General features: G+C 41.5%; 2 protein-coding genes across 3 annotated transcripts in view; one reads left to right on the top strand and one right to left on the bottom strand.

Moving 5' to 3' along the window:
* Positions 1-10,599, bottom strand: part of PLS1 (plastin 1) — a 41,522-nt gene extending 30,923 nt beyond the window's left edge. Inside the window, exon 1 of one of the 2 annotated variants that reach the window (XM_066193264.1) lies at positions 10,428-10,599. The gene's annotated coding sequence lies outside the window, so the exon portion shown is untranslated. The remainder of the gene's footprint in view (positions 1-10,427) is intronic. The other variant, XM_066193263.1, reaches the window with a different exon arrangement.
* Positions 10,600-11,251: 652 nt separating this feature from the next.
* Positions 11,252-12,246, top strand: part of ATR (ATR serine/threonine kinase) — a 39,453-nt gene continuing 38,458 nt past the window's right edge. Inside the window, exons 1-2 of the mRNA XM_066193262.1 lie at positions 11,252-11,326; positions 11,636-11,727. Of these exons, the coding sequence (XP_066049359.1) occupies positions 11,268-11,326; positions 11,636-11,727 (151 nt within the window). The 5' untranslated portion in view covers positions 11,252-11,267. The remainder of the gene's footprint in view (positions 11,327-11,635; positions 11,728-12,246) is intronic.

Here is a 12,246-nt window from a genome sequence, read left to right as displayed (position 1 = left end):
CTGACTCATCATTTGGCTTCCCTGCACACACGTGCTAGAGCCTCCTTCCTGGAAAACTTGTTCAAGCACCTTTCCTGCTCTTCCTGTTCCAAAAGCTTCCCTTGCCTCACTGACTTTGTCCCCATGTGAGTATCTTTGCTTGTGCATCACTCCTGAATGTGACCACACAGTGACCAGGAAAATGCCCTGTCTCTGGAGGGCCACAGTTGGCAAGGATCATGCTGTCCAATTCACACTGGAAGCTGCTACCTCAGATGCTGAGACCAAAAGCAAGGAAAAAAACTACAGCAGCCAAACACAGGAACTGTGGCAAAATTAATTCCTACAAAGGTCAAAGCATCATAGCAGTTTTAGCATGCAAATACATGTTAGAAGGAAAGAGTACCAACAACACAGAGAAAATTTGATGAGAAACTAGGAAACAGTTTACTCATAAAACCCCTTTGATTACTAGTAACTGCTCTGAAGAACAGAATTATTTTCAAAAGTCCAAACTTGGTGTCTCTGTGACATTTCATTAGAGCAAACTACACTAAAATATAAATGGAAAGGCTACACTACTAAAAGCAAGTTCATTCACGAACTCCATCCTCAAGTCACTCTTTTGTGCCTAGGCTGACATTACATATCAAGTTTACAACAGCAAAAGAGAGTTAGAAGACACACCAGCAAATGATACTTAATCTTTCTTTCTCTGTCTAGGTTTAGGAACATGCAGCTTTTGTTACCAAGCAACTACAATGACAAATGTAAGCTGCATTATTTTTAAAGGAAATTTCAGTAGAAAACATCCTGAAATACTTATTGAAATACCTGTATCAATAAAAACTCATACTCAGAGCTCATGATGTGTTGACAGAACCCCCATTTCACAGTAGGACTTTTTGGGTATCCCAGTAATCTCAAATAAGATTTATATGCCAGAGTTTATGTTTTAATTATTCTTTTACTTCCTTAATAAACTATAGCACTGCTAGTTAATTACTAAACAAAAAAGCTAATGAGAAGCAATAGTCTGGATTACAAAAATAACTTTTCCAAAAAACCCATAAATTGGACCGTAAGCAACTAAAAACCTCATGAAATATGGAATAACACCTGTCTTCTGTTCTCAAATACTTCCCATTATTATCAGATTAACTTTTTAAGCCCTACTTTCCAGTCACCGGAAAGACTTGAAGTTTGTTTTAGAATTAAACAGATCCTCGTGTATTTTCTCAACCCCACAAACTGTGCCAAATTACAACTCCACCAGTTATGAGCTTCAAAGTTTTTGAGACTGCTGGATTTTGCATTTTGTCTACTCCAAGCAAAATGTACTCACCTTCGACAGTTTAATCTGTTACAATGTCACAGATCTTTTGCAAGGCTGTCAGTATGTGTCCCAAGCCTCTGTTTCTTCCAGGTTCTGTGCCACTTGAGAGGCAGGACATACTGTACTTCTCCCTATTCTTTGCTGAGGAATAGGCTTCAGCCTTCTATGGCATTCATAACTCCAGAATAGGATCTTTTTCTTAAGCCAACTAGAATATTATGAACCATTTTTCTCTTCTCTGAGCATGAAGATAACATTTAGTTACCACGTAACTGAAAGAGCAGAACTACGAACAAAGCTCTGGGTGAACAAACAGCCCAAGAGGCAGAAGAGGAGCGAGGTGTTCAAACAGCACAACAGCAACACTCCACAAAACTGCGTTTATCCTGCCCTGCGCCTGTTCTTTGGTAGCTGAAGTAGGCAACCTCAGCTTGCCACAAATAGTAAAACTCCAGCAGAGAGACACAGGCGAACTCTTACTAATGAACTTAGCTTTAAGGTCACCCCAGACGTTAATCACGTGAATATCATTAAGAGCAGCAATAGAAATGCATTCATTCTGCCCTCAGCACTTGAATTTACAGCCACATATTCTTCACACTCCGGCTAACTGCAGTTATAAAATAGTACTGAATAGATGCATGGTGCCGGAATATTTTCCAGTTTTCATTAATTATCAGATGGCAGTAAGGCCTTCTGACACCCACTAATGCCTCCTTCAGCTCCACATGGTTCAAAAGATTATTAGATTAGACCGATCAGCTACTATACTGCAAGCAAGCCAGGATTTTCTGTCATGGAAAATTCATGGGTTATTTTTGGGTTTCTTTTTTCATTGGTCCAACTAGAGGGAAAAGGAGGGTCCTCCAAAATACGTGGCAAAAGCAACTGGCAGCATTTCAAAGCCACTCTCTGCAGAGCGCACAGATGCCCAAGTGCCACCTGTTTGCCAGCTCAGAGCTTTAAGGAGCTATGTTTGCCCAAGTGCTGAGGATAAAGGGAGCACATTAGTAAATCTGAGTAACTAAAGCTAAATAGAGTATTGTTCGTACCTTCTAAACTAGAAGACAATCTGGGGCACACAGGAAGCTCATTTGCTGGTGCTGTAGTTCTTAATAATTGGGCCAGAATAAAATTTCTACAGTTGCTGTTGCCAACTGTCATTTTTAATCATATTTTGTACATGAAAATTAAACAAAATTCCTGAGCAAAATTTTTTGTAAGTGAATTATTCAAAATCTCAGCCTTTGGATTCCTGTGATTAGGAGATAACTTGATGTTTTTAAAGAAAACAGTTTCTGACACTTTGGTGAAAACTTTGCCATCTTTTTTGCAAACATCAGAAATCAAAATTTAAAAAAATGAACCCATCAAAATCTTGTGTTTAAACATTTTATCATTTTGATAGCTTGAGCTCTCAACATGAACAGACATCCCTAAGCATTTGAACCATACATTGCAATTATGCAACAAAGTCATGATTAAAAAAAAAGTTTAAACAGAAGATATATTCAGGTATTTCTACTAAAACAATGAAAATATAACATTTTATTCATCTGATAGAAAACATTGCATAAAAGCGTTCATGATTTTTGTTAATTAAAATTTTTGTTTTTAAGAATTTTTGTTTACTTTTATAAGTATCATGAAAAATCATCTTACAAATTAATGCTAGGTTAATAAAAACCTTTACAAAACAAAAAATGATAGTTTAAAAATTATTTGTTGCTTTAAAATTAATTACCTGAAGTCCCATAAAGTGAGAAATATACAATTATACAGTTACCTAGCATGTACTAAATACAAGGAACAACACTTACAACACAGAAAATACTGTAAGCTGGATCACCTTTGTAATGAGCCTCTTTGCTGAAACACTGAGTATTCTTAAATATAATGTATTTACATTTATTTTGTGTTAGCCATTTTAAGAAGTTCCACGATAAAGTGACAATTGTTTGCTCTCACACGCTGCAGTACGTGTTGCAGCATTCCAAAGCTCCCGGATTACAGTCCAAAGCCTTTCCAAACTGTGACACTTTCAAAGGAAAACGTTCATGTTTCTTACACCACTCCTAAGCCATAACACTTGGTCAGACTTTGAGAGCAGATTTTCACATATTTGGCAAATGAAATACATAGTCAAAAAGTGGCTCTGTGATGATAAGATGATAAACTGTGATCAACAGATAAAGCAGTTCGTTGGTAAATCAGCCCTTTCACAAGGACAAAACATCTTTGGAGAAGATCATATAAAATAAGCATTTCATTTCATATAATATTTTGATTGATATGTTTTGGATTTTAAGTTAGCTACAAGTCTACCCCAAAGGAATCATCCTACTCCTACTGACCCTCACAAAAACTCAGTAACTGTCACATTGTTTACTGCCACTTTCACAAAGTGACCTTTAATGAAAAATAACTCATATTTCTAAGTCTCCAAAATTAATGCTCTTGAATATTAAACAATACCCAATATTTAAATCCCTGTTTTTAAGTTTCTAAACACGACACTGAAGTATTTATTGTGCTGTTACTGTCACTCAGCAAGGCAGTACCATGCTTACCTTCCCAAGCTTTCCCACTACTGCTGGTCTGTCTCCTACTGGGTGAGGAGTCCAGTGGGAAGCAGCACAACTGAAATGACATCTTAATGAAGCACTTCTCAAGGAGCACACAGACTTGAGGCAGCCACTCATCCAACATATGCTTATTTCATTGGGGAGGGCTGATATGGATTAATCCTATTGAGTTTAAATGCCTAGATCTTAATTTACTTAGCAAAAAGCAGAATGGCAGCTTAAAGAATAAACTCTTTGGTAGAAGAGTCTGTTCCATAGGTTTACCACATAAAAAAAAAATTCAGGAGGGAAAGCATGAAGAAAATTTTGGAATGCAATAGATAATTTCATAATTCTGCTTTCCCCAAGGTAGTCAGTCTATCAGACAGAAGTTCATTAAAAAGCCCAGTGTGGCTGACCCAGTAGCTGTCTTTCATACAGCACAAGGGCTGCCATTTCAGGCTGCAAGCCACCTTACAAAAACAAACACAACAGCAGTGCCAGAAGTAGGGATTTGCTCTGGCATGACAAAAAACAAGTCTTGTGTTGCTGCCAAGCTTCTCTTGGGAGCAGCTTTGGTAGGACCTTGCCATGGTGAAGAAGCCAATCGAGAGGTTTGAGTTACAAGCAAAATGGTCAAAGATTCTGGAAATTTTGGAGTGCACACATTAGGGTTTTTTTTAAATCTCTGGTAATACCAGAATAAAGAAATCCCTTTTGAGAGATCAAAGATATATAAATGTCAATGATTAAGATGAACAAGGTATTAGCTTTTAGAAGAATTTGTCCAATAGGTCTTGCACTAGTGAAGAGTAATTACCTCTCTATGCAACTCTAAGCAAGTGACAACTACTTTAAAAAAGAGGAAATTATTGATATGATTTAAATGATAACTAATTCTCTTTAAAAAAATAAATTATTGATAAAATCTAAATTTATGTGCACTAATATTTTGTCATTTGGGATGTGAAAAATATTCTGCCCCATACAATTAAATACTCAGCCAAAATTAAGTGGCTGATACGGTAAATGATAAATAAAATGAAATATATCTTTACATTCAGTTATTTCACATCACATTACCTGGAAAGGGAGGAGGAAATCCTCACTAGCTTCAATTAAACATATCTTGATTCTATAAATCAAGCTTGGAAGGACTAGAAACACTGCAGAAGTAAAATAATCAGCTCAATGGAAAATTGTAACTTCAAACCACTTTACACTGCCTTACCTTTAGGATATGAAAGAAAATTTCATTTGCCTTCATCATAAGGTGATAAATTAGTGCAAAGAGTAGCAGTAGGACATGTGTAAACACAATAGGAGAAGGGGAGATGGGGAGTTACAAGAAGAGCTTGATAAATCAGCAAGACAAAAACATTCCAAACTATAAAAATTCTGGAAAAGAAAACCTATCAGAGAACAGCTGGTTTGAAAGAAACAGCCAGGTCCTGAATCTTCAACAGAAACAAACTCTTGAAATCACATTCAAATAAATATAATCTTGCTGATAACACATTACTTAATATTTCAGCTTTTCTACATGTCAGTGTTTTTAATCACTCTATTCTAGCACTGATTATTAATGAGATGAAAGGATGAATACACTAATTGAATGAAAGTGGGAAATACTGGAATCAGCTTTTTTTTTTTTCCTAGTGACTATTATTATTAAGGAAACACCTGCCAAGAGAGCCCTGAAAGTGGGTTGATAATCCTTTCCCACCAAAAGCATGCATGGAGAAGCACACGTTCTGCTTTATGCATAATTTATTTCTGAGGCTTAGCAATGCCAGTCTCTCTGATGAACTACTGTGATGCAGTACCTTTATTCCCCTTGGACACCTGTATGTAATAGCAGTAACCAAGTACACACCTCCACATAAAAACCTAGGAGTTCATCAAGTTACAGTTAGAAGTAGCAAAACAAATAATTATGTAAATAATATTTACATAAGGCCATGGCTAACACTTAGCATTCCCTGCATGTGACCAGATGAATCAAAGCTGAAATTATGTAATTAGTAATTTTATCACAAATATAATATACCAGAGAATAGAGAAACCATCCTTTTCAAGCCCTTTTTGAAAGATTTAGCAACAGCAATGATTAAAAACTGTAATAAAGAAACCAGTAATGCAGAAGGGGTTCTGTCAGTAACCTGAAATTCCCGATCCATATTGATCTGACCACTGTCAGTTGTTATTCTCATTGTTAATACTGCTTTACAAATCACACCACCATCACCAGCTGACTGTTTGCTCCTTCAATGTCCGGCTGAAAATGAGCTAACAAGACATCTTCCACAGAAGGTCTTCAAACCCAGGCTGTAGGCTGAAGAGCAACTGCAGTTGCCCAGCTGAGTATCTTTTGCCAGAACTACATTTACAATTTATTGCTTCCTTATTCTCTGCCACAGTACAGTGGAGCCTCTCCCAGGGATAGTTTTTTGTTGAGATCAGATTCTGTTACTTGCTGGGAGTCCTGCCCTACATTTATTTAATCTATTTATGTAGACCTGGTGATTTTTGGAGCTTTTATGGAAACGGCACGGATGTGAAGTATTTCAGCCATCATGGTGCATGCTATGAAAGTATTTTATTTAATTACTGCAATAAGAAGGGTGGAACTAAACATTACACTGAGATTTCACATGAAGTCTTACACGTAAGAGTATCCCTAAACTTTTCAGTTTAGGCATTTCCATATAGCAGGCTGTTAAGATGATGTCTATTCTACTGACAAAATCCTCAGAGAGTACTGGAAGCTCCAAGTACTGGGAAAATACTCACCAAGGAACAAAGAAGCAACAGACACTGCTCCACTGCATATAGATTTATTTGCTTTCCAAAAAAAGATGGAAAAAGACAAAGAACATGAATCCCCCTTATCACTCCCCCATTGCACTGATTTCTATAGTACAATACAATGGGGAAAGTGAACATTTTGCAGAACTTTTATCAATATTCCATACATAAACTCTATTCCAGTTTTTATCAGCACAGAACACAGCATCAGATGGAAAAGTATAGCTCCTAATAAGTCTCAGAAAAAAAAAACTTCCCACTATGAAAACTGGAGCAATGGTAGCTAGTACCATTTTTCAGATTTTCACTGAAGAAACATTTGAATAGAAGAATCTACATAATTTCAAAAGTTAGAATTTTCAAATGTATTTTAAATGACATTTTAAATGGACACTGCACAATTTTCTCCCAGCATGACTAGTACAGAGTTTTAGACTGCACTAAGGGATGTTTAAGCATCACTGTGGCTACAAGGTTTCTAAAAAGAGTAAATTCCAGATTCTTTAAATTTTTCTTTAGGAAACTAGACTCCAGGAATTTTAACTCTCATTCAAAAATGATCAACTCAAAAAGTCTTGATGATATACACTGATAGTGGTATTAATACATTTCTGTGAGTTTCCTCCACAGCTACTAGCCTCAAGAATAACACTTCTCTAAAAATACTGGGAAGAAAGAAACAAGTAAGAAAAAAAATATAGAGACAAATATTTTTAAAAGTAGTAGTTCCAGATAAAAAATAGTAATTGCTGTTATACAAATAATAAAACTAGGTTCCAAAGGAATGTATAATCTAATATACAACTTCTCCAAATTACAAAATACTGTACTTTACATTATCAGTAGCATATTAGTAGGCTTATTCATAGAAAAAATGTGAGTAAGTGCTCGTAGGACTAGGACTTGTCAAGATTATATTTAGAAGTCAAATAGATTTTAGTGTTGTATGTTTTCTCTTCCCACTTTTTTCCCCTCTTGTACCTGTTAGTTTTTGCTTAGCTGGATGTACCAAATCTGCTGTTAGGTTTCTGGATTGCCTGTTGTCCTTTCCACCATTTACTGTTTCCTTTTTTTACTGTTTTGTTTAATCATCAGACCAATACTCAGGGTGACACATACTTCTAATCTGTGCCACTTCATTCCAGCCCAGTTGACAAAGCAACAGAGGCAGAGATAAAAGCCACGAGTGCTGAAATCCACATTCTTCCAGTGCCCAGGGGCAGTGGCCTGTGTCCAAAGGTCAGGCACCTGCATGACTGCACAGGGAAATGGCACTTGGAGCACTCCCAGCCTCTCGGGTGTTACTGCAGCAGCCCTGCAGATGAGGAGCCCACAGCACCCCCTGACACCGAGTGAAAGCGCTTAGCGCAGCTCACAGAATGCACCATCTCAGCTGCATTTCCCTTCCCCACCGCTACCAGCCTGTGAGGCCCCAGCCCACAGCTCCTGAAGGCATCAAAGGAACACACACGTGCACTTACACGTACTCCTTTTGTGTGCCTGCAGGACAGCTGAGCTAGAGCTGCAGTCATGCCAACCTCCTGGGGGAACAGCTCACAGGCATCCACAGAGTGCATGAGCCCCAAGAACAGTAACTATGCCTCAGAGTTAAACAACACGGGGAATAAAAGTACAGTTAACATGCTCTTGTACTCTCAGACCTCCTGGTCCAATGCAAAGTAACTCAGTGTCCTAAAAAAATACAATGACCAGCAGAGGTATGTGGTAAAAAAAATATGAAAGCCAAGAAAGAGAGAGGCCTGAGTGTGGAAGAATCATGCAACTATACAGTGAGAGGACTACTCAAATAGGGAAGAGAGCAGAAAAAAAAAAAAAAGAATTTTTAGAAAGTACTAGCAGCTTTGGCAGAAATCTTGGTAGTGCTGCATACACTGAATTTGACACTTGGTTGTACCTTGTGCATTAATTCTTTCCCCTGACCCGAGTTCTGCAAGCTGGGCCCTGCACATCCAAGATTCCTTTTACCAATATGAAACAGCTGCATTGGAGGAGAAAACAGAGAAAGATCTCCAGGCATTTTATCTTCATTAGCAATTAGTCACTCTCTTCAAATGCATGCTAACATGCCTGCTTCTCCTCCGGGGGGCCAAGAGACATAAACACGCAACATAACGAGATGAGAAAGAAACAAGATCCTTATCCTGTGCCAAAGAAAAGCAAGAAATGAAACCAGGTGTTTCAGGGGCTGTTTCCCTGGAGGGTCTATAAAACACTAAGCTATGTTGACTGAGACTTCTTACATCCTCACAGCCCAATGAAGTTGTCATGGGCACTCTCATGTGGGGTCTTCTAACACCATGGTAGCTGGGGAAATTTGATGGTATGGTGAGAAGTCAGTTGATGGGGCTTTGCAACTGGGAAGTAAATTTCCCAGTGAAGAATGGAGATCAGGAGGTCTCTCCACTGACGTGTTAGAAGTATTTATTACAAAAAAGAAAAAAGCCTGAATTACATGCTCAGTTAATGCTCACAGAAGCTGCATCACAAATTCATGCAGTATTCTACCTATGATAAATGAAAGCATTTCCACAATACCTATATTAATATGATCTGTTGACTCCAGAGACTTCCATGCATAAGCACTTTTTTTATTAAGCACTTTGTGTGTCGCAACTATGCTTTAGCAGCAAAAACAATCACCCTATGAATCAGTAAATTTAGCTTATTTCTTAGGATAACAGAGTCTTCTTGAACTTCCTAATATACCAACAGTATCCTGCTCTCTCTTACGTTCATCAGGGATGACAAGGGAGTTTTAACTTTACAATAAATTGGCAAGCAGTACTGCTTACACCTTCCTTACTGTGATTGTCATTTTAGTCTTGGAAATTCATACTCAGAATATTGTTTTCACAATAACAGATACTTTAAACTGAAATGGTCTAGAAAATTTTGTGTTCAAAATAACACTGATAACAAACCCCAGATGTACTTGGTCTTCCTGAACCATTGGAGTCCTACTTAACAAACCATACATGGTTCCTCCTTCTCTCTAGGAACGACTCTAGAAAGACTAACATTTTATAGTCAGCTGGTAGAAAACATTGCAATATATGCAGGAAAACAAACCAGTTACATTTTGTAAAGTTTCTAGAAGTATTTTAGGTCCTTGCCAAGTTGACAGCCATTAAAAGGCCAGCAAAATTTTATTGAAATGACCAACATGTATTTTGCTGGACAAAAATAACCATCTCTGAATGAAATATTAGCAATAGGTTCCCAAAAGCATTAATCTGAAATGGTACAAGTAATTGAAACACACGTGGGTTATTTTACATGCAAGCGACACAGCCCTAGCACAGTGGAAACAGGCAACAGAATTATCCTCCGACAGGATTTTATTTCAACCCAGGAACAACACTAAGCGAAGCTCATACACAAATGCAGAAAGAGCCTAATGACAAAAACACAGCTCAGCGCCCCTCCCGTACTCTCTCTGTGGTTCACACCTGCCCATACCCCCTTGTTTTATCCTTTTTTCTCCTGAGCGTTCGGGGCTGGCTGCCAGGCGGGGCCGCACGCTCCCGCTCAGCGCCGGCACCGCCCGGGGCCGCGCAGCGCCCGCCTCGCCTCCCCTCGGGGCTCTCACCAACATCTTCCGTGCTTTACACACGCAAACGTTTCACAAAAGAAACGAAACATAAAGCAACATGCGCTCAGAAAGTAATAATAATAACAAAACAGCAGAACTGTATCCTACACACGCTGCTCACCGCTACCTGTGTGGAGAAGCGCCGAGCCCGCTCACCTGCCGAACGCGCCCTCCCGCCGGCTCCGCCCGCCGCTGGCCCGCGGCGCCGCTCCCGCCGGACACGGCCACGGCCACGGCAGTCCCCGAGAGGCAGTCCCCGAGAGGCAGTCCCCGAGAGGCGGCCCCCGCCGCTGCCCACCTGCCCCGCGGCCGCGTCCCGCACTGCCGGCGCCCCGCCGCCTCTCGCCGCCACCTGCTGCCGCGGGCCGGCCCGGGCGGGCGGGGCCATGGCGGGGCGGGCCGGCGCGCTTGGGGCCGGGCTCGGCGGCCGGCGGGGCTGTCCCACACCTGACGCCCAGGTGCGTCCCGCCTGCGCCGGGGGTGTCGCCGCGGCCGGACCGGAGAGATGACGGGCGTGGAGGGAGCTGCACCGAGCGCTCCCTTGGCACCGAAGTTTCCTCCTTGCTGCCCCTCACAGCGCGGGCGCTCCCCTCCTCGCCTAGAGCCACTCTCAACACTGTGTCGCTTCCTTTCTCCCATCCCCTGGAGCGCCCGCTACTCCACCAGGCGCCCGCCGGGGCCGGGCGGTCCCTCGGTGCTGCTGCCGGACCGGCCGAGGCTCGGCGGGGTGCGCTTGCCCCCGCTGGGTGTTACCTGTCCGTGCAGCGCTCCGCGCAGCAGAATCCCGCCGGGGCGGCGAGGTGCCCGCGGGAGCCATCGCGGACCGAGCCGGAGCTGCCGCGGCCGCTCCGTGCGCGGAGACGAAGCGGTTAAAGCCGAGCAGCGCGGGGGGAGGAGGTTTGGGCCCTGCCGGCCGCCGTCCTGCCGTGCCCGCCCCGCGCCGCGCCGCCCGATTCAAAGCGGAGCCATGGCGGAGCAGGGCCTGGGCATGGCCTCCATGATCCCCGCGCTGCGGGAGCTCGCCGGGTAGGAAGAGTGTGTGCGCGGAGGCTGTGCTGTGCTGCGCTGCGCTGGGGGAAGCGGGCCCGGCATGTGTGGCGGGGAAGGGGAGAAGGAGGTGTGCGAGATGTCCTGCGGCCGGGCCCGCGCCTTCACCTCAGCTGGTCCCTTCTCCCGCCACCTGCCGGGGTCTGTCCCTCTCGCCTCTCCCCCTCCCGGGTGTCGCTGCCAGAGCCTGACAATCAGCCTTTAACACTAAGTTGTTGAGATAGACTTTAAATAATTATTTTGGACTTTAAAATTGGTAACATCAAAATCTCATTCTTTTAATTTTAGTGCTAGTCCAGAGGAGTACAACACAGTTGTGCAGAAACCAAGACAAATACTCTGCCAGTTCATTGACAGAATTCTTACAGATGTAGATGTTGGTAAGCATTACATTCCTAGCATCTAAAATTGTCTGCTTTATACTTCAAGTAATTCCTGCCAAAAATAGAAGTTAAAAATCTCATTTTAAGAAAGTTCTGGTTGAATAAAATACCACTTATGACTTATTTTTTAATAAAGTCCGTGATGAAGTATTTTCTGTTGGGATGTGAATATGTAAATGAATGTAAATAAACCATACACACAGAAAGCCCCAAAGAAGGAAGGGGTGAATGCAGTGCAGGGTTCTATGAAGACAAATGCTCACAGCATTGAAAGGCAGGAGTGTCAAGTAATGTCACTGTTCATGAGTAACAGTGCTTGCAATTCTTAATATTCACATGTCTTTCAGAATTGAAATATTGTCTGAATCTCAGACAGTTTCCTTCGTGTACTAACACTGGATAGGATCCCTGAGGGATCTGGATAAATCTGATATGGTTCAGATACCTGAGGCTGGTAGGTGGAGCTGCATTAGATACTTTCACTCTTTTGTTACAATACTTCCTGCTTCAGTAAGC

The sequence above is a fragment of the Chamaea fasciata genome, unplaced genomic scaffold (genome assembly GCF_029207755.1).
Source record: "Chamaea fasciata isolate MVZ Bird 193981 ecotype frontalis unplaced genomic scaffold, bChaFas1.0.hap1 SCAF_11, whole genome shotgun sequence".
NCBI lineage: Eukaryota > Metazoa > Chordata > Aves > Passeriformes > Sylviidae > Chamaea > Chamaea fasciata.
The sequence above is the reverse complement of the archived record's forward strand: the minus strand, read 5'-3'. Positions and strand labels throughout refer to the sequence as shown.